We start from the raw sequence: 24,702 nt of genomic DNA, 5'->3' as shown, positions 1-24,702 counted from the left end.
CGCCCAGCTAATTTTTTAAAAAATACTTTTAGTAGAGGTGGTGTTTCACCATATTGGTCAGGCTGGTCTTAAAGTGCTGACCTTGTGATCTGCCCACCTCGGCCTCCCAAAGTGCCGGGATTACAGGGGTGAGCCACCCTGCCTGGCCCATGCCTGGCTAATTTTTGTATTTTTAGTAGAGATGGGGTTTCACCATGTTGGCCTTGCCTCAGGTGATCCGCCTGCCTCAGCCTCCCAAAGTGCTGGCATTACAGGTGTGAGCCACTGTGCCTCGCCCATAATCTTTTTATCCGTAGAAGAAAATGACATTTGGGAATCCTTGCAGGCAAATGCTGTAGGATTGTAAGTTTCAACATGGAAGGGGGAAGAAGATCCTGGAGGAGGAACGTTAGAGGAGACCATGGTTCTTTAGACCCCTTCATTTCATGGATGGTCTGCTTCCTTCTAGGCGGAGAGAGACTAAAAAAGAAAAATTGTTTGAAACCTCCAGCACGCCCACAGGTAAAGTCACTCCTGTCTCTTCATCCCTACCCATTGCTTCCTGGAGACAGAGGCAGCTTTTCATGTCCCTGACAAGAGCTGAGGGTGTCTGGAAAGTTGGGGTTGGGATTGGGGGGAGGGACCAGGGGAAGTATAGGCTGGGCACAGACTCTGGAGGACTCTGTACGTCAGGCTTCAGATTTTGGATTTCATCCTCTAAGCAGTGAGGCCCCCTGGAAGATTTCAAGCATGGGTGTTTACTTCTCCATATATTCATGTATCATACAGCCACTGAGTCCACACTTCGTGCCAGGCACTTAGAGAGGGGCTGAAGATAACTGAAAGATGTCTGTGGAGGGTGGCCTGAGAGAGGAGAGGGGCTGGTCCTCAAAGAGCAGTGAGGAAGAAGGTAAAAGTATAGCATTGACATCATTGGGCCAGGCATCTAGGTCCAGGACAGAGTAGCTGCCATACCCATTAGGGGGAAGGTGCTTTATGGGTATCACTTGTGGGTGATATATGTTGGAGGCTACAGGAAGAAAACTTCAGCGGTCCTGGAATTGCTAAACTAGATTCAAGTCACGGCATATTGGCAGTTAGGAGATGGCATATCGCTTTCATTCACACAAGGAAGTGATATGGTTAGATTTCTGTGTAAGGGGCTGAGGAAGTGAATTAGGCTTAGTAAGGGGAAGGGATGCTAGAGTTTATTTCTCTGAGGGTTGTGAGGGTGATCACACAGTAAGTTAACTGGTTTTGGAAGCCAATGCAGTGTCAAAGGGAAACCAATTAGGAGGCAGAAGACTGTGCGGTGTGGGATATAATTTCCTTCCGCAACTCCTGGAGACTTAAAGTTGGAACAGTCACAAAATCATGAGTTAATTTAATTTCTTATGGACAATGGTCAAGCTCCTGATATTCCATGAACCAGCTGGCAGATGAGTGGAACTAACGAAACACTTAGGGTTGCAGGAATGAATCCACAGGGATCATGAAAAACTAAGTTTAGAAATTTGAATAAATTAAATAGAAGGCAATGGTCTTTCATATGCTGTGAAACTGAAGGTTTAAGCCAAGTTTACCCAGGTCTGAGGCAGGGCAATCTCAAGTTACATGGTTACTTGAGTTACGAGTTACATGGAATTTAAGATCACTCTACTGGCTATGTTAAGAAGTCTGAAGCTAACTGATGATTCCAGCTAGCTTATGATTATATCAGTAGTTGTTCCTTAGTAAGCTAGGGCTGCCATAACAAAATACCATAGAGTGGGTGGCTTGAACAACAGAAATTTATTTTCTCACAGTTCTGGAGGCTAGAAATCCCAGATAAAGGTGCTGGCAAATTTGGTGAGGAGCCCTAGTGAGCACTATCTTCTTAGCTTGCATACAGCTGCCTTCTCACTGTGTGTTCACATGGCCTTTCCTCTGTGTGTGCTGGGGAGAGCAGGATCTCTGGTCTCTCTTCCTCTTCTCATAAGGACACCAGTCCTGTTGGATTAGGGCCCCACCCTTATGGCTTCATTTAACTTTAAATTACTCCTGAAGCACCCTATCTCCAAATACAGTCACACTGAGGGTTAGGACTCTGACGTATGAAATTGGATTTGGGGGGGACATAATTCAGCCCATAATAATAATCCAGCCAAGCAGTGAAAGAACATGGAGATGAGGAAACATGGCTGGGAAAGAAGTTTTGAAAGTAAAATTGAAAAACTATATAAACCTAGATAAAAGAGGTGGCTTAGAAAAAGTACTCAGTTAACTTGACTACCCACTACTATGTTGAAATGGTGAGTAGAAAATAAATGAAGCATTTTCCGTTTTTAAGAGCTCTTAGGTTGCCTGTTACAGAAACCAGTTTTTCTTGATCTAAGCAGAAAGAAAAGGCATTGGAAAGCTATTTGGGTACCTCAAAGAGATATCTAGAAGGTGCAGGACCAAGTTTAGAATCAGGGAAGGACCAAGGAAGACTAGACAGAAGTCAGGACCTCAGCCATAACCACAGCCCAGATCCATTCAAGTTGAGGAGAATGGAGCCTCATTTGCTAAATATAGAGTGCCATGTGTTGCCCCATACCACTTCCAGGATGGGCACGTACTACTGCACCTACTGATGCCATGTCTACCCCCAGAAGGCGCCTCTATTGTGAGCGGGTATTTTTCAGCAATTTAAGTCAATTTTGTTGTCTTCTGTCTTATGTAGTTTCTTATGTAAAGTTTTCAGTTTTCTTACCCCTGTTCTTCTGTTTGTAATGTGTCTTTTTTCCTCTGGCTACATTTTAAGATTATTCCTTTTAGTACTGGTTTTTAGTAGTTTGATTATGGTTTAACTTGGTGCATGTGTGTGTATGTGAGAGCGAGAGAGAGAGACTGTCTTGATTAGGGTTTGCTGAAATTCTTAGATCTGTTGGAGTATAATTTTCATCAAATTGGACATAATTTTAGTCTTTATTTCTTCAAATATTTTTCTGCCTCTGCTCCCCCACTGGCTTCTGGGATTCCAGTTACACAGCTGTTAGTATATTATCCCATAGGTTACTGAGACTGATTTTTTTTTTTTTTTTTTTTTTTTTGAGAGACAGAGTCTTGCTCTGTCACCCAGGCTGGAGTGCAGTGGCATGATCTCAGCTCACTGCAGCCTCCACCTCCCAGGTTCAAGCGATTCTCCTGCCTCAGTCTTCTGAGTAGTCATTTAAAATATTTAATAATTAATTTCCTTTATTTTTAGATAGATTCTATTGCTGTGTGTACTAGTTTTTTGTTTTGCTTGTTTGTTCAGAGGCAAGGTCTAACTCTTTCGCCCAAGTCTGGAGTATAGTGGCATGATCATGGTTCACTGCAACCTTAAACTCCTGGGCTCAAACAATCCTCCTGCCTTAGCCTCCCTAGTATCTGGGACCACAGGCACAAACCACTATGATTGGCTAATTAAAAAAAAAAAAAGGTAGAGATGGCATCTCACTGTGTTGCCCAGGCTGATCTCAAACTCCTGACCTCAAGCAGTCGGCTTGCCTTGGCCTCCTAAAGCACTGGAATTACAGATGTGAGCTACCCTGCCCAGCCTATATTAGTTTTTTATTGCTATATTTTAAAAAATTACTTCAAACCTAGCAGCTTAACACTATACAAATGTATTATCTCACAGACATGGGTTAGACAGTTCCTTTACTTAGTCTTTACACGGTATCAATTGGGGCTACAATCTTATTTGAGGTTTATGGTCCTCTTCCAGGCTCACTGCTTGTTAGCAGAATTAAGTTCCTCATAGTTGTAGAAGTGAAGTCATCTCTGTTTTCTCAATGGCTGTTAGCAGGGTTTTGGTCTGAGCTCCTAGAGGTGACCCTCAAATCCTACCCACATGGTCCTCACAACATGGCAGCTTACTTCTTCAAAGCCAACAAGAGAATCTCTCTCCAGTCTGCTATGATGACATCTATGTAATGTAATGTAAATCATCGGAGTAATTATCCCAGAACCTTTGTCATATAGCATAACCTAATCAAGAGAGGTAACTATCCTGAGGTCTGTTCCAAGATGACTGAATAGAAACAGCTCCAGTCTGCAGCTCCCAGCATGATCAACACAGAAGACAGGTGATTTCTGCATTTCCAACTGAGGTACCTGGCTCATCTCATTGGGACCAGTTTGACAGTAGGTGCAGCCCATGGAGGGCAAGCAGAAGCAGAGCGGGACATCACCTCACCTGGGAAATGCAAGGGGTCAGGGGATTTCCCTTTCTTAGTCAAGGGAAGCCATGACAGACTGTACCGGGAAAATCGAGACACTCCAGCCTTAATACTGCACTTTTCCAATGGTCTTAGCAAACAGCACACCAGGAGATTATATCCTGTGCCTGGTTCAGCGGGTCCTACACCCACAGAGCCTTGCTCACCACTAGCACAGCAGTCCAGATGGAACTGCAAGGCCGCAGCCTGGCTGGGGGAGGGGCGTCTGCCATTGCTGAGGCTTGAGTAGGTAAACAAAGCAGCCAGAAAGCTCAAATTAGGTGGACCCCACTGTAGCGCAAGGAAGCCCCTGCCTCTGTAGACTCCACCTCTGGGGGCAGGGCATAGCTGAACAAAATTTGCAGACTTAAACGTCCCTGTCTGACAGCTTTGAAGAGAGTAGTGGTTCTCCCAGCACGGCGTTTGAGCTCTGAGAACAGACTGCCTCCTCAAGTGGGTCCCTGACCCCCGTGTATCCTAACTGGGAGACACCGCCCAGTAGAGGCCGACTGACAGGTCATACAGCCAGGTGCCCCTCTGAGATGAAGCTTCCAGAGTAAGAATCAGGCAGCAATATTTGCTGTTCTGCAGCCTCTGCTGGTGATACCCAGACAAACAGTCTGGAGTGGACCTCCAGCAAACTCTCCCAATAGACCTGCAGCTGAGGGACCTGATTGTTAGAAGGAAAACTAACAAACGGGAATAGCGTCAACAGAAAGGACATCCATAACCAAAACCCCATCTGTAGGTCACCATAATCAAAGACCAAGGGTAGATAAAAACCACAAAGATGGGGAGAAACCAGAGTGCCTCTTCTCCAAAGGATTGCAGCTCCTCGCCAGCAACAGAACAAAGCTGGATGGAGAATGACTTTGACAAGTTGACAGAAGTAGGCTTCAGAAGGTTGGTAATGACAAACTTCTCCGAGCTAAAGGAGGATGTTCGAACCCGTTGCAAGGAAGCTATAAACCTTGAAAAAAGACGAATGGCTAACTAGAATAAATGTAGAGAAGACCTTAAATGACCTGATGGAGCTGAAAACCATGGCATGAGAACTACGTGATGCATGCACAAGCTTCAGTAGCTGATTCAATCAAGTGGAAGAAAGGGTATCAGTGATTAAAGATCAAATTAATGAAATGAAGTGAGAAGAGTAAAAAGAAATGAACAAAGCCTCCAAGAAATATGGGACTATGTGAAAAGACCAAATCTACATTTGATTAGTGTACCTGAAAGTGACGGGGAGAATGGAACCAAATTAGAAAACACTCTTCAGGATATTATCCAGGAGAACTTCCCCAACCTAGCCAGGCAGGCCAACATTCAAATTCAGGAAATACAGAGAACACCACAAAGGTACTCCTCAAGAAGAGCAACCCCAGGACACATAATCGTCAGATTCACAAAGGTTGAAATGAAGGAAAAAAATGTTAATGGCAGCTAGAGAGAAAGGTTGGGTTTACCCACAAAGGGAAGCCCAACAGACTAACAGCTGACCTCTCGGCAGAAACTCTACAAGCCAGAAGAGAGTGGGGGCCAATATTCAACATTCTTAAAGAAAAAATTTTTCAACCCAGAATTTCATATCCAGCCAAACTAAGCTTCATAAGTGAAGGAGAAATAAAATACAGACAAGCAAATGCTGAGAGATTTTGTCACCACCAGGCCTGCCTTACAAGAGCTCCTGAAGGAAGCACTAAACATGGAAAGGAACAACTGGTACCAGCCACTGCAAAAACATGCCAAACTGTAAAGACCATCAAGGCTAGGAAGAAGCTGCATCAACTAACGAGCAAAATAACCAGCTAACATCATAATGACAGCATCAAATTCACACATAACAATATTAACCTTAAATGTAAATGGGCTAAATGCCCCAATTAAAAGACACAGACTGGCAAATTGGATAAAGAGTCAAGACCCATCAGTGTGCTGTATTCAGGAGACCCATCTCACATGCAGAGACACACATAGGCTCAAAATAAAGGGATGGAGGAAGATCTGCCAAGCAAATGGAAAGCAAAAAAGCAGGGGTTGCAATCCTAGTCTCTGATAAAACAGACTTTAAACCAACAAAGATCAAAAGAGACAAAGAAGGCCATTACATAATGGTAAAGGGATCAATTCAACAAGAAGAGCTAACTATCCTAAATATATATGCACCCAATACAGGAGCACCCAGATTCATAAAGCAAGTCCTTAGAGACCTACAAAGAAACTTAGACTCCCACACAATAATAGTGGGAGACTTTAACACCCCACTGTCAATATTAGACAGGTCAACGAGACAGAAGGTCAACAAGGATATCCAGGACTTAAACTCAGCTCTGCACCCAGCAGACCTAATAGACATCTACAGAACTGTCCACCCCACATCAACAGAATATACATTCTTCTCAGCACCACATTGCACTCATTCCAAAATTGACCACATAGTTGGAAGTAAAGCACTCCTCAGGAAATGTAAAAGAACAGAAATCACAACAAACTGTCTCTCAGACCACAGTGAAATCAAAGTAGATCTCAGGATTAAGAAACTCACTCAAAACTGCACAACTACATGGAAACTGAACAACCTGCTCCTGAATGACTACTGGGTAAATAACGAAATGAAGGCAGAAATAAAGATGGTCTTTGAAACCAATGAGAACAAAGACACAACGTACCAGAATCTCTGGGGCACATGTAAAGCAGGGTGTAGAGGGAAATTTATAGCACTAGGTGCCCACAAGAGAAAGCAGGAAAGATCTAAAATTGACACCCTAACATCACGATTAAAAGAACTAGAGAAGCAAGAACAAATTTAATAGCCAGCAGAAGGCAAGAAATAACTAAGATCAGAGCAGAACTGAAGGAGATACACAAAAAAACCCTTCAAAAAATCAATCCAGGAGCTGTTTTTTTGAAAAGATCAACAAAATTCGTAGACCACTAGCAAGACTAATAAGAAAAGAGAGAAGAATCAAATAGACACAATAAAAAATGCTAAAGGGGATATCACCACTGATCCCACAGAAATACAAACTACCATCAGAGAATACTATAAACTCTCCACGCAAATAAACTAGAAAATCTAGAAGAAATGGATAAATTCCTGGACATCCTCCCAAGACTAAACCAGCAAAGATCACCCTCCCAAAACTAAAGTGAGAAAGGTTGGGTTACCCACCTGAATTCAGAAGTTGAATCCCTGAATAGACCAATAACAGGGTCTGAAATTGAGGCAATAATTAAGAGCCTACCAACCAAAAAAAGTCCGGGACCAGACGGATTCACAGCCGAATTCTACCAGAGATACAAAGAGGAGCTGGTACCATTTCTTCTGAAACTATTCCAATCGATAGAAAAAGAGGGAATCCTCCCTAACTCATTTTATGAGGCCAGCATCTTCCTGATACCAAAGCCTGGCAGAGACACAACCAAAAAAGAGAATTTTAGACTAATATCCCTGATGAACATTGATGTGAAAATCCTCAATAAAATACTGGCAAACTGAATCCAGCAGCACATCAAAAAGCTTATCTACCAAGATCAAGTTGGCTTCATCCCTGGGATGCCAAGGCTGGTTCAACATACACAAGTCAATAAATGTAATCCATCACATAAACAGAACCAATGACAAAAACCACATGATTTTCTCAATAGATGCAGAAAAGGCCTTTGACAAAATTCAACAGCCCTTCAGGCTAAAAACTCTCAATAAACTAGGTATTGATAGAATGTATCTCAAAATAATAAGAGCTATTTATGACAAACCCACAGCCAATATCATACTGAATGGGCAAAAACTGGAAGCATTCCCTTTGAAAACTGGCACAAGACAGGGATGCCCTCTCTCACCACTCCTATTCAACCTGGTGTTGGAAGTTCTGGCCAGGGCAATCAGGCACGAGAAAGAAATAAAAGGTATTCAATTAGGAAGAGAAGAAGTCAAATTGTCCCTGTTTGCAGATGACATGATTGTATATTTAGAAAACCCCATCATCTCAGCCCAAAGTCTCCTTAAGCTGATCAGCAACTTCAGCAAAGTCTCAGGATACAAAATCACCCCATAGTCTCAGCCCCAAATCTCCTTAAGCTGATAAGCAACTTCAGCAAAATCTCAGGATACAAAATCGCAAGCATTCCTATACACCAATAACAGACAAACAGCCACATCATGAGTGAACTCCCATTCACAATTGCTGTAATGAGAATAAAATACCTAGGAATCCAACTTACAAGGCATTGCCAACACAATCCTAAGCAAAAAGAACAAAGCTGGAGGCATCAAGCTACCTGACTTCAAACTATACTACAAAGCTACAGTAACCAAAACAGCATGGTACTGGTACCAAAACAGAGATAGATATAGACCTGTGGAACAGAACAGAGCCCTCAGAAATACCACCACACATCCATAACCATCTGATCTTTGACAAACTTGACAAAAACAAGAAATGGGGAAAGGATTCCCTATTTAATAAATGGTGCTGGGAAAACTGGCTAGCCACATGTAGAAAGCTGAAACTGGATCCCTTCCTTACTCCTTATACAAAAATTAATTCAAGATGGATTAAAGGCTTAAATGTTAGACCTAAAACTGTAAAAACCCTAGAAGAAAACCTAGGCAATACCATTCAGGACATAGGCATGGGCAAGGACTTCATAACTAAAACACCAAAAGCAGTGGCAACAAAAGCCAAAATAGACAAATGGGATCTAATTAAAGAGCTTCTGCACAGCAAAGGAAACTGCCATCAGAGTGAACAGGCAACCTACAGAATGGGAGAAAATTTTTGCAATCTACCCATCTGACAAAGGGCTAATATCCAGAATCTACAATGAACTCAAACAAATTTACAAGAACAACCCCATCAAAAAGGGGGCAAAGGACATGAACAGATACTTCTCAAAAGAAGACCTTTATGCAGCCAACAGACACATGAAAAAATGCTCATCATCACTGGTCATCAGAGAAATGCAAAACAAAACCACAATGAGATACCATCTCACACCAGTTAGAATGGCCATCATTAAAAAGTCAGGAAACAACAGGTGCTGGAGAGGATGTGGAGAAATAGGAACACTTTTATACTGTTGGTGGGACTGTAAACTAGTTCAACCATTGTGGAAGACAGTGTGGTGATTCCTCAAGGATCTAGAACTAGAAATACCATTTGACCCAGTGATCCCATTACTGGGTACATACCCAAAGGATTATAAATCATGTTACTATAAAGACACATGCACACGTATGTTTATTGCGGCACTATTCACAATAGCAAAGACTTGGAACTAACCCACATGTCCATCAGTGATAGACTGGATTAAGAAAATGTGGCACATATACACCATGGAATACTATGCAGCCATAAAAAAGGATGAGTTCATGTCCTTTGTAGGGACATGGATGAAGCTGGAAACCATCATTCTGAGCAAACTATCACAAGGACAGAAAACCAAACAAACACCACATGTTCTCACTCATAGGAGGGAATTGAACAATAAGAACACTTGGACACAGGGCGGGGAATATCACACACCACAGCCTGTCATGGAGTGGGGAGATGGGGGAGGGACAGCATTAGGAGAAATACCTAATGTAAATAACGAGTTGATGGGTGCAGCAAACCAACATGGCACATGTATACATATGTAACAAACCTGCACATTGTGCACATGTACCCTAGAACTTAAAGTATAATAATAATAAAAAAGAGCGGTAACTATCCTATGATAAGCCCAAAGATTCGCAGCCTCTGGTATATATCTCTTAGATCAGAAAAATATATCAGAAAAAATAGACTTTAATCAAAAAAGCCTTCATAAGGGAAGGCATATGATTGATCACTAAAAACTACAAAACTTTTGTGAGAGAATACCCAAATGGAGCAATCATGTTCATGAATTAGAAAATATTATAAAGATATTGTCATGGAATTGATCTAAAAATTCCATTCAAATCCACTAAAAATTCCCTTTCTCCTATAAAGCTGACAAAAAAAAAAATGGAAGCTCATGTTTGTAGCTGTTTCATCCCGATTGAATTACACTCAGGTTAAAAAGCTTTGAATATAACAACTAAAACTTTTAAAAATTAAAGTAATGAAAATGTAAATCTAAGCACAAAACAAAACCTGAGTTCTGGGCTTCTTTGAATTCTCACACTCTTCTAGATTTTGGCCACGCAATTTCTCTGTATATTGTAAATGCCTAGATAATTTTAAGATGTTTTCTTGCTTTTGTGTATCATCCAGTTTTTGTCTTTGGGAGAAGGATTGGTCTTGATCTCCTAGCTCTATTATTAGAAGTATCTACCATCTAATTTTTTTTTCTGTTGGGCAGAAATTATTTATTGAGCATTTACTGTGTGACAAACACTTGTAAGCACTGTATATGTAGTGGCAAGCAAGACAAAGTCTCTGCCCTTTAAAAAGCCCTCATTTTAATTGAGGGAAACCCTCATTTTTCTAAACTAATTTAATGGCTATGGAATACATGAACTTTAAGCAAATGTCAGTCTCTGCTTTCTGAGGACTTCCATGGTGAGCTAGAGCCTCATGCAGTAGACTCTTAAGCCCCAGCCCTAGGCTGAATTGGAGGGCCATAATAAGGTTTGCACAAAGCCTGAGGTAGAGGAGAGAGCTTGGAGGAAAGGACCTGAAAGGGTAAGGGAGTGGCTAACATTTAAGAGATAACTTGAATTTCACACATGACTGACAGTGGAGAACTGACATTTGAGGAATCTGTGTTTGTGTCTTTTCTATCCCACAGTGAGAATGAGGAAGATTTGCACATAGCCATGAAACCTCCTGCCCGAGTTGTGGAAAGTCCTTGGACTTTAGCAGCCCTCTACCCAGCTTTACCCAAGAGTGGAAAGGAACACCAAGGCCATTTCAATTTTGCAGCACCATCCAAGAAACTACTACCTATCAAGAATGCTGTCACACCTTTGAAGCCTGGCAAGCATGACATTCAACCACCGATGCCCACCACGGTCTTTGAACTCACCCAAGCACCCACCAGGTAGGCTACAAGTGAGGCTACCTTTCAGACTACATTGCCCACCCTGAAGGTGGATAAGCCAACCATGCCCTCCATAGAGGTCCCCTATCCTTAAATAAGAGACCTCTAAGAGATCCCCATGGCTGAATACTCCAAATAATCCTATGTCACAACATATTCCACTGCATCTGACATAGCCTTCTGTGTTTCCAAAGAAGAATTAGCCACATCTCCCCTGCTTCTTCCTCTTCCTCTCTCTGCCTAAGGGTGGTGATGGTGGGGAGTGGTTGATAAAGGCACACAGAACGGCCATTGAGGCTCTCAGGGGAACCATTCTGCTCTCACTTTCTATCAAGAATGCATCTCAAGGGGCTAGGCAAGGGGAAAACTGTTGTGTGTGGTCTTGGAACTGGTTGCTGTCAAGTTTATCTCATCCTAACACCTCCATAATATTCTCTGCTAAAGGAGTGACTGTGCATATAAGTAAAGGCAACCTCTCAGGAAGCCAGAGGTAGTGGTCTATTCTTTGGACCCCTCGTGATCAACCAGGGTGATGAAGGCTGGGGGATGGGGGCAATAGTGATGCCATCTGAGTGATCTCGTTCTCTGGGCCACAGAATGAGAGGGGCATGGGTCAGGGACAAAGATCTCGTCCCCACCCCACATTATCTGCTCTATGGTGCAGTGGGCTACTTCCTGATAGCTTGTGGTTTGCTGATTCCCCAGTAAGAGGGTGGGCACAATCCATGCACTCTCAAGAGCTTTTGGCCTTGAAGGGAAACCAGAGCTTAGAACAAGTATCTGGAGCCCCTTCTGTCTGGCAGCCCAAAGCTAGAAGCAGCGAGTTGAGCTCTTCCCACTTACACATCCTTTCTGGACCTGAGCCTCCTCTTCTTTATGATGGTGGTATAAGGCAGACTACCACAGCACCTTCCTTCTGGCTCAGATTTCTCCTGGGCTACCTGTAGAGCTGTGTCCTCTAACAAACAGCCACGTTACCATCCCAGAAAGCAGGGCTCTCTGGTTTGAGGCCTCCATTTACACACACCAGCCAGTCCTACACTAACAAACAGCTGAGGAGATCAGGAATAGCACTCCCTGTGGGATAGACAGGCACATAGATGCTGATGAAGCAGGACCTGGCTCTGCTGAAGTATGGGACCTCGAGGGCAGATCACAAACCCTCCCCGCAAGGGGATTCTCCACCATCAATCACTTCTGTAGGTGCTCATCCCAGCCACAGCCTGAGGATGCCCCACGCCTAAGTCACACCTTCCCTGTCTGAAGCCCCCACCGGCAGCCCTACTCCAGAGTCATGGCCAAACCTGGTTGTCCCATGCTGGTCACAAAGTAACATTTTACTGGCACCCACTGGACATGAAGATTTAACCCAAGGCAGCATTGTTCTCGGGGTTCTTGGACATGTCTTGATGAGCCAAGATGTTTCTGGCAGGTGCAAGGGCCGCTGTGGCTCCACTGGCCCTAGTTACAGCCCAGAAGCTGATTCCTCCTCTAGACCCCCAGCTCTTGCACTTAGGTCCTCACCTCCCAGCCTGATGCCCAGCACTTCCTCCCAACCCATCCCAATCTCAGCTGGTCCCTTTAAGCCACTTAAAGCACATCTTGAGCTCAAGCTCCCCAACCCCCAAACCCAGACCAGCTTGGCCCAAGCAGGTAAAGACCAAGGAAGTCGTTATATAGGCTGCTCCCCTGCAAGGCCCTGTCTTGACCCCACATGCCCTTCCCTTCCACTTCCCCTCCCTGAGCAAAGACACTGTCGGGCCAGAGAATGGAACATGCTTTATGCCCTGAGGTGATCAGGGGAGACTTGAGCAGGGGCCCAGCATTCACACTGCAATATAGAAAAGTGGTCTGTCTCCCCCATCCCACCTGCAGATCCAGTCCCTTCGGTTTCAGAGTATTCAATGCACATTTGGTTTGGTTGTTCAAAGTATGGAGAGCTAGATTGTCCTCTTGATTCCTCTATCCCAGTGGTACCCAGAAAGTCAAAGGAAGTTGCATGGTGGGGCTGGTCTGAAACAGGAGACACATCTAAGGATCATAGGCTCTCACAACCGGGAAGGCCACAGCAAGCTAGGACTAGACCAACCCAGGTGCCAGAGGGGTGGATGGAGGGAAGTTCTGCATCCCAGAGAGATGCCTCACTGGAAGAACATCAGAGGCCCAGTCGGTATGGGCAGTGGTGGCTGGCCAGCCCAGCCTTGCTGCCGGGATGGCATAAGTCTTCCCCAGCTGCAGGGGTAGTTGATGGGCCTGAGCCCACTGCTGCCTCGAGGGCAGGCATGGAACCAGCACCTCCCCTGACTGTTCACTTGCCGCTCCTGGAGCCCCGCTGTTTGCTCATGGCTGTGAGCATCTGGCTAATGTAGGAAGTCAGGAGGTCATCCATCTTGTAGCCCTGGAAGCAGGGGTGAGAAGATAAGTGAGCACACGGTGGGACAGGACCAGCCACTCAGACCATAGCACAGCTCCCAGGAATCTGCAACGGGCAGAACCCAGGACAAAGGCAAATCCCTCCCATTCAGGGCTTATCTCCCATCTGCACAGTTGAAGGGTTGAATTCATCCAGCCAGATGGCTAAGGTTCTACACTGTTATCACCCCACATTAAGCCCCTAGCTTGTGGGTCCCTCAAGTCATGGATCCCTCCCTCCAGGAGTGACTCTACTGGCTCTTAGTTGAGCTATGCCTTGGAAGTTTGAGCTTGGTCCAGGAGGTCTCATTGTTAATGGTTCCACTATTGAACTCGGGGGGCTAAAGGGCTGTCACCGTGGGCTCAATCCCCAGATACTGAAGGCACTCAAACAACAGTTGTTGAACGAGGGGTCTGTTCCTCAGCCCCAGATTAAGTCCCTTCCCCAGACCTAAGCTGAGCCTCAAACTGACCTGACCTTGGCCCCAGCATGACCCTTGCCCATGGAGGCCTCAAACCAGAGAGCCCTGCTTTCTGGGATGGTAACGTGGCTGTTTGTTAGAGGACACAGCTCTACAGGTAGCCCAGGAGAAATCTGAGCCAGAAGGAAGGTGCTGTGGTAGTCTGCTCTATGGTGCAGTGGGCTACTTCCTGATAGCTTGTGGTTTGCTGATTCCCCAGTAAGAGGGGAATCTTACTGGGAGGGGAATCTTACTACTGTGTTTGTTCCAGGCCCTGGGAGGCTGGCTAAGCTGCAGGCAAGGCAGGGAGCCCACCAGGCCCAACAGGACGCGCCCTCACCAGTGACGTCTCGCAGAGCAGTTTGCTCCCGCGCACCAAGTTCCCGATGGTGATGTGGAAGTAGGTGTTGCCGCTGCTCCAGTTGGAGATCTTGGTGAAGGGGTGAGTGGTGAGGATATCCTGGGGGAGCAGAAAGGGCATGGAGAGGCACAGCCTGGGCCCTGTGGCCTCACTTGCCCACACATGCCCTCACAGAAGGCCTCAGGCCCTCAGAGGAGCCCACGGAAAAGCCAGCTCTGCCATCCAGCTGTGGTGGGAAGCAGGTGCCTCCCCCTCCACACCTTGGTTTGGACACCCAGGAAGTCTAGGAGGCTGTTGGGTACTTGGGGCCAGAACTGGGAAATTGGGAGGCCTGAGGGAACTGACACCGTGGCCTGAATGAGATGGTCCAGGGAGAGTTTGAGGAGGGAGCCAAGAAGAAGACAGGGCAGAGCCTTGGGAAACACAATGTACAGGAGCAGGCACAAAAGGGATGGGAAGGAATGACCAAGACACAGAGGAGAGCCAGGAATGCGTGATGCATGAAGCCAATGGGAAGATGGTGGTCACGAGCCCTCTTCACCACCTGTCCAGTCGGACCCTCTGGGTGTGCAGCTGGGCTGCTCTGGCCCAGAAACACAGATGCACAGTCACCCCTGCACAGCCAGCCCCATGACCCGCATGGGCAGCAGTGATACTGAAAGGCCAAGTACTAAAGGGAGCTCAGATTCCATAGGAAGAAGTTTGTTAGTAACTTCAGGAGAACAATTTTGGTGGAGGAAGCGTTGGGTAAAGTCCCAGCAAACGCTGACAGCTTTTGAAGCCATGTGATGGGTGGATGAATCTGGAGGTGGATGGTGGCTAGGAGGGCTTGTGGGGTTCATTCCGGGACTGTGTCCAAGGTTCAGGCAGAGAAGCCTGCCCCCACTCGCCACCTTATCCCTGCTCACCTTCGTTTTGGGATCGATGAGGCTGACCCCATACTTGTTGATGGCAATTAGGAGGATCTCAGGGAAGTTTGGCTCTGTAGTTTGCTAGAAAAAAAGATGAGAAGGCATCAGATGGGGGCCCAGAGCAAGAAAAGCATCTGGAGCCAGGAATGAAGCCTGGCCCCAGCTGGGATAAAGTCAGCCTCTCCTGTTGCCTATGTGGTACTGACGGCCCTGCAATGACCTATGGCCTCCACCTCTGCTGGGCCCTCAGTGCTGCCCCACATCCCTTCCTGGGTCCCCCAGGCCATCCTCTGCTTTGTCCTCCCTCTCAGCCCAAGGGCCTCCCATCTTGAAAAAGCCTCCTGAACCCTGCACCTGCCTCCAGCTACCTACCTGTTCTCCTTGCACAGCTGAGCTGCTCAAAAGGCCTCCCATCCTAGCTGTGTGACAAGACCATACCTGTCCTCTCACACCAGCCTCCTCACCATACTCGTGCCTCTGTCGTGCCCCTCAGACCCCTCCTCCACCTGCAGCCTGAGAGGCTTTCTGGCCATGTCACCTGTGTTCAAAACCCTCCAAGGCAGGCCACCCCTGCAGGAAACCCAGCCTCTCACCTGCTTGCCAAGCTGCTGCTCTCCACAGCCCACTCACCTCCTGCCCTCACTACTTGCATTTCCTTCCCAGACCTGAGTTCTCACGCCTCCAGGCCTTTGTCTATGTGGGACCGCTGCCAGGAGCACTCTTTCTAGGGTCTCCCTGGAAAGCTCAGATATCACCTCCTCTAGGAGGCCTCCTCAGACCCGGCAGAGCCTCCAGAGCTCTGCCACCTGGGCGAGGGCTCCCCTGTGTCGGAACACAGGCCATCCTCCATTACCCCAGCCTGTTTACATGTCTGCCTCCACTGCCAGGCTGAGCTTCTGGTCCCTCTGTCCCCAGGACTTAGCCCAGCTAAGACGCTAAGCTGGGACAAGGCTGAGGGTGCTGCCCTCCTTCCCTCACCAGGGCAGGTGCCCAAGGCCATGGCTCTTTCCCACAGTCCTAGGGAGGAGTCTCTGTGCTTTCTCAATGCCCTTTTCCCCTCCTCCTCTGCTCTGAGAAGCCCACGGTGTACCTTCACCTCGAAGAAGGCTGAGCCAAAGGTGGGCCACTTGAAGATGAGCTTCAGGAAGGCCAGCTTGGCCTCCTCCTTGGACTTCCCTGCGTGCTTGTTGAAGTAGGCGACGATAGACTATGGGGACAGGGTGGTCAGGGCTGGGCTCAGTCCTGGTGACAGGCCTGCTCAGGGCAGGCCAGCTCAGAGTCCTCCCCACACCACCCCTGCCCACTCCAGCCCCGTCTGCACCCTCAGGGCCAGGCCTAGGACAGCAGACCTGGGGGCTGTGAAGGGCTCTCCCCATATTTCAGCTAATGGACTCCCGACCTCCCTTCTCACCCCCAGGCAGGCAGACCAAAGGGTATCAAGGACAAGCAAGTTATCATGGTAACCAGGACAGGGCAAATGACTGCCAAGTGGCCACTGAGTCCTTGGCATGGAGGACTGAAGGATAAGACAGGCGGAGGAACAAGGGTGGGCGGCCTCATCAAGTACAGGAACCACAAGACACACCTCCCTGGGCTGCTGGCCAGCATCTGCCCCCTTGGCCCCTGGGGTGCCCCGAGACCCATTCAGGGCCCCACCATTCCCGCTGCCCACCCCATGCTCACCCGCTTCCAGTCATCAGGTGAGACCTGCCGGATAAGGTCCTGGGGCACCAGCTCCCGCAGCAGCTTGGGGATGCTGGGAAAGTAGGACTTGTCCTCCTCGAACTTGACCCTGTAGATCAGCGCCCCCAGCTGCAGCACCTCCTCCCGCGTGCACTTGTGGTAGCCTCGGAGATACTTGGGCAACTCCTGCCAGAGACAGAGCAGGTCACAGGCGTGAAGGGACCTGGCAGAAGTGGTCTCCTTTCCCACCACACCAAGACCCCCAACACCAGGATCTACCACCTTACCCCACACATGGGCCCACCCACCTCTCCAGCCTCAGCTGACACTGCTCCCCCAGGGGAGACAGCACAGGACAGGGACAGAGCAAGTCTGCCTGCACAGACTCAGCACTTGGCAGTTGGAGCGCATGGCCATGTCTGTTACTTCATTTCCCCCCATAACAGTCCAGTGAGATGAGCAGCCCCATTTCGAGATGAAGAAACTCAGAGTGACCAGCTGGCAACCCTGAGACTGTTCCATACCTCTCACCTCCTGGGCCCATCCTCCTTTGGAAGAGCCTCTCAGTCTGGCCTCCTTGCATTGAGTTCTCTTGAGAACAGCTGCTTTCAGCAGCAGTGGCAGAGGCCCTCCCACCCCCTTGAACTTCCAGACCCAAAACCAGAGGAACTTAGGCTGGGGAATGGGCCCAGAGCAGAGATGAAGCCTCTGAAGGGCTGGCGCTGCCCACAGACTCCTAGAGCCTTACGATCATCTTATCCACAAATTGAAAGGTAGAGAAACTGAGGCTGGCCTGAGGACACACTGTCAATCAGAGACCTGAGGCAATCATTATCCATCCTACCCACCCATCCACCCACTCACCTACCTAACTCACCAATATCCACCCATCAATTCACTCAGCATCCTCCCATCTATATGTTCACTGAGTCACCAGTTTACCTATTCACCCATCCATCAATCCAACAAGTATGCATTGAACATCTATGAGCCAGGCCCTTTAAGCAACAATGCCTACCCTCCTTACTTCCATGGAACTTGTAGTCTCAGGGCAAGGACAGACATTAAAAATCATACCAAACAGGTATGTAATGACAACCTTTGAAGGAATTTTCACAGTGCTGTAAGAGAATATAACAAGGTGACCTAATCTAGGCTTGAGGACAGGGCAGACTTCCTTTAAGATAAGATGGCTGATTGACATCTAAAAGCTTGGTAGGTGAGGGAAGGAACTGAGGGAAGAGCATCCCAACATTACAAAGGCCCCGTGGCACACTCGAGAAGTGGAAACAATCCAGCTGAGCCAAAGGAGAGCCAGGTACAAGGCAAGGCAGCGGCACCACCAGGCAGGGCCACGGTCAGGACGGGGGTTATGCCCTAAGAGCAAGGGGAAGCCACTGGGGGAATCTGGAAAGCAGGATGACCACCCTGTGGAGAAAGGATTGAAAGGGCCAAAATGGATGAGAACAGGGAGAAGGTCACTGCCTCCATTCTGGATCAGAGATGATGGTAGACTGACCCAGGTTAGGAAGGTGGTGATGGAGAGACATGGGGGATTTTAGAGATATCCAGGAGGTACAGTCATCAGGCAAGTGATTTGGGACGTGGGACAGGAGGAGCAGATGTCAACACTGACTCTGGGGCAACTGGTAGTCCAGGGGCCGTGTACTCAGTGGGCAGCATGGGGTGGGTGGGGAGGGGCATGAGGAAAGGCAGATCCCAGGTTTGGATGAGGGTGGTCCTTCTCACTCCCAGGCCAGTATCCTCTCTGCCACAGCAGCCACCGTCCCTGCCTCCTCTGCCCTTCTTGGTTTTTCTCCCACAGAATGGTAAGCAGGCTGAGCCCAGAAAAGAGCACCAACCTGCAGTCATGAAGACCTGGAATCAAACCCCAGTTCTATCAGCTGTGTGATCCTAATCACAGCACGTGGCCTCTCTGTTTGTCCTTCTGTCAAATGGGGACAACATGCCTGCTTCTTGGGGTTAGTTGGGAGGACACAATGAGGGAAGAGTGCCAGACACATAATAGAGGCTCAACATGCAAGCTTCCCTCCCGGCTTCCTGCAGGTGCCTATGCTAGAAAATGTTTGCACAGAGGCCTTGGAATTACCCAGTTACAACAGCAGAATCTCGAAGTCAGAGGATAGCCCTGCACTGAAGGAGGGGCCTGAACAGGTAGGGATCGGAAGCTCAGAGGAGGAACTGTCAAGCCCCTAAGGGCTGAAGAGTCAGAAGATACAAGGATCAGGGGTTGGGCCGTCCCTTGGGGCTCCAGTGGTCTTGGCAGGAATCCCTTCGAGGCCAGGCTGGTACAGGCCCCACACCTGGCAAGGGCAGTGGGTCTGTGCTTTCAGGGCCAATGTACAGCAACACTCGCCGTGCATGAAGGCAACTAGAGTGCAGAGGTGCCCACCTGGTAATAGTGGAAGATGGAATCGGCCATGGGGTCTTTCCCTGGCACCGTGGTGGTCCACAGCTTCTTCATGAAGAACACCTGGTAGGTGAGTGAGGGCACAATTCCTGCAGCACAGGGCAGTCGGTCACCCAGAGCGTCCCTGCACAGAGGAGTGCTCACGTCCCAAGCCCAGCCCCAGCCCCAGAGGAGGCCCTCACTTAGGCCTGCCTAGGTGGGCCTCACAGCACGGCCCTGAGCCCGCACCTCCCTGCTCTGGGCCTCAGATGATCCCAGGACCCAGCCTCATTACCGTCCTTGATGGGCCGAGCTTTCTTTATCCAGTCTGTCAAGTGTCGAACAAAGTCAAAGAAGAAGTCATTCTCAGGCACGCTGATGACCTGGGGACAGGGCCATCAAAGCACACTCAGTTTAAGCAACACTGCATTTTCTGACCTTCCCACCTAAGGCCTGTCTGGCAGCTCCTTCTCAGGGAAGACTCCACTCCCAGCCAGAATGGGTTTCTGTGTGTCAGCCCCACCCTGCCCCATGTGCCTGCTGCGTGTCCCCAGAAGAGCCCACTTCTTGCTGGGAGTATTGGTCATTCCATTCAGTGCCTGGGACACTGAACGCTGCCTTAGACTCAAGGGAAACTGGCCAAGAATGCGGCCCAGCCCCTGGCTTGGACATTCTCTGGCATCCATGTCCAGCTCCTCCTGCAGCTCTGGGCTCCCCTGGGTCTAGGATCTCATCGGGGTCACCTCTGGGTCCCAGTATCTGGCACAGAGACAGTCATGAAGCGAGGAGACAGACACAGATGCACACAGAGCCATCAGCAGGCAACAGGATGGGGCACCTAACTAGGTCAGGGAGGCCTTCCCATGGAGGGGGCTTTAGCTAGGCCTGGAAGACTTCCAGGGACAGAGGTATTGGGGGAAGCATGATGTGAGATGGTGGCAGGGGCATGAGCTTTAGAGTCAGACCCACCTGGAGCTCAGTCCTTGCTGTGTGACCTTGGACAAGTTACCTAACCTGTCTGAGCCCTAGTTATGTGATCTATCAAGTGGGGATGATCACACCTTATTTCAAGGGTTAATTTGACCCAGCATGGCAATTAAGGGCCAGTCAAAGCAAATCTGGAAAGAACATGTTAGGACAGGGTGAGGGTCTGGTGTTTTTAGAACACAGAGCACCTGGGCACATGCCCCTAAGAGGGTTTGAGCCATGTGCAGCGCCTCAGAAGAGAGAGAGCTGGGGGCAGCCACTCCATGTAAGAGGAGGCTGCAGGGATGGAAGAAGATGGCCAGATGCCAGCACCCTCTTCCCCTCTCCCTCCCAGTTCCTGTCTCTTCCCTCTGCTGTACGTAAGTTCTTATGGCCCCAGCAAATCTCCCACCTTGGTGAAGGTGGCGAAGGACCCACCTTGTCTGCAATTTTGACAAAGAGGCTGAATCCCTCTGAGGACTTGAGGAGCAGCCTGGTGGCGATGTTCTGGCAGAAGTCCTTGGCCTTGGTGCTGGACTCCACTTCGAAGGCCTGGGAGGGGCGGTGAGCACTGGGCTCCTGCAGGGCCTTTCCCGGCACCTGGTCCTCCCGGGCCCTTCTGGCTATGCCTCCTATACTGAGCCCCCTCCCATGCCAGACACCCTCCTGTGGGCCCAGAGCTGGGCATGGCATTTCACAAAAGGAAAGGGCTACTCCTGCCTGGGTCTTCCCAGGTCTCCTACTCCCGACCCTCCAAGCAGAAGGTGGCCTTGGCGTCCAGAGTCCTGGGCCAGGGTGTACAAGCCTGAGTGACAGTGAGGGGTCCAGGGAGCACAGCAGGATGACTGGAAGGGTGATTGGAAGGAGGAGACTTGAGGTAGAGGAAAAGCAAACCCAAAAGTGGAGGGGAAAGCAGCCCAGACAGATGGGAGGGTTTGAGCGTCTGGGGAAGTTTAGATGGCAGGAGGAGAGATGTCTGGAGGGACAGGAAGGGATTTGAGGAAGTCTCTGGTCCTTGCAAATGAAATCCTGTCATAGCATTTCTGAGTCTCCAGCCTCAGACAAGTTTCATAAATGACTCTTCAAATGAAAAGCTTATCTGAATGAGACACTGTGTTGAGACAGGCAGGGGCTGGGGACCATGAGGGGCAGCATGACTACACGCATGACAGACAGGACCTTTGGCAGACAGGACCTGGATGGAGGGAACCTCAACCACCTCAGGTGGGGAGGGAGGAAGGGGTGTCGAGGTTCTGCCTGCAGGAAAGTGGGCTCAGGCGACAGGGGAGGCCTGGACCTGGGGGCCAGTGGGGCCCTACACCAGGGAGGTGCAAAGCCAGCTCAGAGGGTGAAGCGCTTTTCTCCAAGGCAAGTCTTCCTCAGAGACAGGGAGGGAGGGGCGCCCTTCTGAAGGAAGCTGCTCCAGGAAGCAGGGGTTGGATCAGGAAACAGGGGTTGGATCAGGAACCAAGGGCCCGATCAGGAACCAAGGGCCCCTGACCTGGGGAGTCGATGGCCTTCGTCCTGAGCCCCGATTGCACTACGGGGCAGGAGGACGAGGCGGCAAATGTCAGGTGATGGGAGAGAGGCTTAAGGCCGCCTTTGGTGTCCACCCAGGAAGCCCGGCCCTGTCCTGGACGCTGCAGACCTAGAAGCTGGTGACCCTCACCTCGTCGGTGTCATCAGGGAAGTAGACCTTGTGGAAAATCTGGGTGGTCTTGTGCTGGATGGCCTCCACCTCCACCAGGTGCGGAGGGTACTTCCGGGACCCATTTCTGAAAAGGCAGCAGGGGGCAGGTGCGTGGGACTGTGGAGACCAGGGGACCAGGACACTTGGAGGCAGACAACCCCAGTTCTGATCCCCGCCTGCCACTTCCTATGATGTGACCGGCCACTGAGTATCCCAGAGCCTTGAGCTCTTCATCTGTAAAATGGGACGATGGGTGTGGAGAGGTCTAGCAAAGTGAAGAACACAAGTGCCCTTGGAGAGTATGAAGTGGGCCCGGGTGTCTGTGCCCACCCGATAGCCTGGGAGCTCTGGGCTGAGCACTCCTGAGCAGCCGGACTCTCCAGCTGCATCCTGAGCAGCTGCAGGATCTGCACCTCCGTCCAGCTGGCAGTTGAGGTACCCCAGGGGTGGGTCCAACTGCTATGTGGTCCTCATCCCCAAGGGGCTCATCCCACAAGCCCGGTGTGGCTAGGAGCCCGCCCCAGTGTCTGCCCCTGCCCTGGCGGCCGCTGTACCTCAGGGCTTTCTGAAGCCGCTGCAGGCAGTCGATGGCCAGTGGGCAGTGCTTTCGGGACTGCAGGAAGCGCTGCACATGGGGCAGGAGGATGTTGCTGGGTGGGAAGAGGCCCGTGCACAGCCAGAGCAGCTCCCAACCCCGCTCCTCGCTGTACCTGCAGGAGGAAGCGCGGGCTCCAGTAGGGGCAGCTGCCATCGGGAGTCACAGGACCTGTGCACCCCCGGGTGAGGGGGCCATGTACCCCTCAGCTGCTCATCACAGCAGCACCGTCCCTCCTGACCCTTACCCTATCTCAGGACCCCTCACCCTACCTACAGACCCCTCTCCCTGACAGCCAGATGCAACTAGTGCTACCCAAAGTGTGCCTGGCACACCGTGCCAGGCCACACACTGCTACCAGTCCACATGGAGATAAGGGGCTTATGCCACAATGAAAAGCCACCGGGTTACCATGCACTCTGCTTCAGCTGAGGCTTTTTGTTTCCATAGCAAAACTTTCTCCATGAAGGAAGCAGTGTGATTTATATTTTGGCAGAAGCTCTTTAATTCACCTATACTTTGAGTGTCAATGAGTTAGACCAGTCCCACCCCAGGCTCCTTCAGCCACCACTCTGAGCTTCTTGGGCCTGACAGTGGGAAGTTTGAAGGGCTTCTAGGAGGAGGTGGCATTTGAACTAGGCTTTGAAGGATGAAGCAAATTATGGCATGCAGAAAAGGGGCTGAAAAGTTTTCCTGGCTGTGGGCACAGTATGTACAAAGGTTTGGCACTGTCAAAAGAGCTGATACGTAGTTTGAGGATGGATTTGTGGAAGAGATGTAGAGGGTGACACAGCTGGGGAAGAAGGCGGGGCGGGGGCTGGGTGTAAGGAGAGAGGGTGGAGCTTCTCTCAGACTGAGAGGAGCCTGTGCCTGACTTCCTACTCCTGCCTCAGGCTGTCCCAGGGGGAGGAGAAGGTGGCATTCTTTGGGCATTGGGCCCAACACTCAAACCCATGAGAGTTTTCAGCCAGCGCTTCCAGCAGACAGCCAGCCCAGCCTGCACCAGGGAGGGGACACTTGACTGAGCTGGACCTGCAGGCAGACAGCAGGGTCTAGGCAGGGGAGGGGCATCCAGACGAGGCTCCAGCCAAACGTTAGGAGGAGCTGGGGCTGTTACCCGTAGAGGACAGACTCAAAGGAAGACAGCCACCACCTCCCAGTTCCTGCTAGGCCCTCCTTGGGCCTTGGGGCCAAGCTAGGATGTGAGGGGGCCAATGAGCAGCTCCTGGCTGTGTGAACAAGGAGGGAAAGAGCTGCCCGTCACAGCAGGTGGGGTCTGCCCCTCATCCGCCCACCGTGCCTGGCTCACCTGATGTGGTTGTCAGTCAGCTGCTTCAGGATCTGCACATATGCCTCGTCCTTCAGGGGCTCGGCTTTCAGGGGACCCTCAAAGATCTGGTCAGTGAGCTCATTGACGGAGCGTGTCCTCTTGGAGGGGTAGTCGCCCATGTACTTAAGCACAGGTGGGGACTGTCAAGGGCTTGTGCTGAATAGAGGGAGCACTGGCCTGGGGTCCAGAGGCCCCATTCCCCACAGGGCCTGCATCACCTGGAGCTGTGACCCTCGGCCCTCAGGCTGCACACTCACAAAATGGGCGTGATCTGCCCCACCCTCTCTCCGCCTCCTCACAGCCACCAGCCCCACATCCCAAGCCCTCACAGCAGCTGGGATGGACTGCCCAGATCGCGAATCTGACCATGCCACCCCCTGCCCAGTGGTTCACCCTGGCCTTAGGACACGGCCCAAGCTTCCTCACAGGGCTCGGGAACCCTGCCTAAGCCCAGTCTTCCCATCCTGTCTGTGCTGAAGTCCCAGAGCCCTGGAACAGCCCTGCAGTGTGTGCCTCAGGGCCTTGCTACTGCTCCCTCTCTCTGGAACACTGCCCCCCCCCCCCCCCCCCCCCCCGGCTCTCCCCTTTGCCTGGCTAAGTCCTACTTAGCCTTCAGGGCTCAGCCTAGATACCACTTCCTCCAGGAAGTCCCCCCTGCCCCCTCCAGGTC

General features: G+C 49.9%; 2 protein-coding genes across 4 annotated transcripts in view; one reads left to right on the top strand and one right to left on the bottom strand.

The window, feature by feature from the left end:
• The window catches only part of GDPD4 (glycerophosphodiester phosphodiesterase domain containing 4), a 56,735-nt gene extending 45,434 nt beyond the window's left edge, over positions 1–11,301 (top strand). Inside the window, exons 10-12 of the mRNA XM_055283027.1 lie at positions 449–501; positions 9,428–9,443; positions 10,962–11,301. Coding sequence (XP_055139002.1) covers positions 449–501; positions 9,428–9,443; positions 10,962–11,217 — 325 coding nt within the window. The 3' untranslated portion in view covers positions 11,218–11,301. The remainder of the gene's footprint in view (positions 1–448; positions 502–9,427; positions 9,444–10,961) is intronic.
• A 1,673-nt stretch (positions 11,302–12,974) lies between these two features.
• Positions 12,975–24,702, bottom strand: part of MYO7A (myosin VIIA) — a 78,861-nt gene continuing 67,133 nt past the window's right edge. For 2 of the 3 annotated variants that reach the window (XM_055283025.2, XM_055283026.2), the window contains exons 37-47: positions 24,012–24,165; positions 22,662–22,817; positions 22,087–22,192; positions 20,856–20,969; positions 19,747–19,834; positions 19,455–19,561; positions 17,042–17,227; positions 16,449–16,565; positions 15,356–15,439; positions 14,427–14,546; positions 12,975–13,611 (exon numbers count right to left, since the gene is read on the bottom strand). In XM_055283025.2, coding sequence (XP_055139000.1) covers positions 13,522–13,611; positions 14,427–14,546; positions 15,356–15,439; positions 16,449–16,565; positions 17,042–17,227; positions 19,455–19,561; positions 19,747–19,834; positions 20,856–20,969; positions 22,087–22,192; positions 22,662–22,817; positions 24,012–24,165 — 1,322 coding nt within the window. In that variant the 3' untranslated portion in view covers positions 12,975–13,521. The remainder of the gene's footprint in view (positions 13,612–14,426; positions 14,547–15,355; positions 15,440–16,448; positions 16,566–17,041; positions 17,228–19,454; positions 19,562–19,746; positions 19,835–20,855; positions 20,970–22,086; positions 22,193–22,661; positions 22,818–24,011; positions 24,166–24,702) is intronic. The other variant, XM_063641402.1, reaches the window with a different exon arrangement.

Source organism: Symphalangus syndactylus, chromosome 6, assembly GCF_028878055.3.
Source record: "Symphalangus syndactylus isolate Jambi chromosome 6, NHGRI_mSymSyn1-v2.1_pri, whole genome shotgun sequence".
NCBI classification, from domain to species: Eukaryota; Metazoa; Chordata; class Mammalia; order Primates; family Hylobatidae; genus Symphalangus; species Symphalangus syndactylus.
This window is presented reverse-complemented; position numbering and strand designations above follow the sequence as displayed.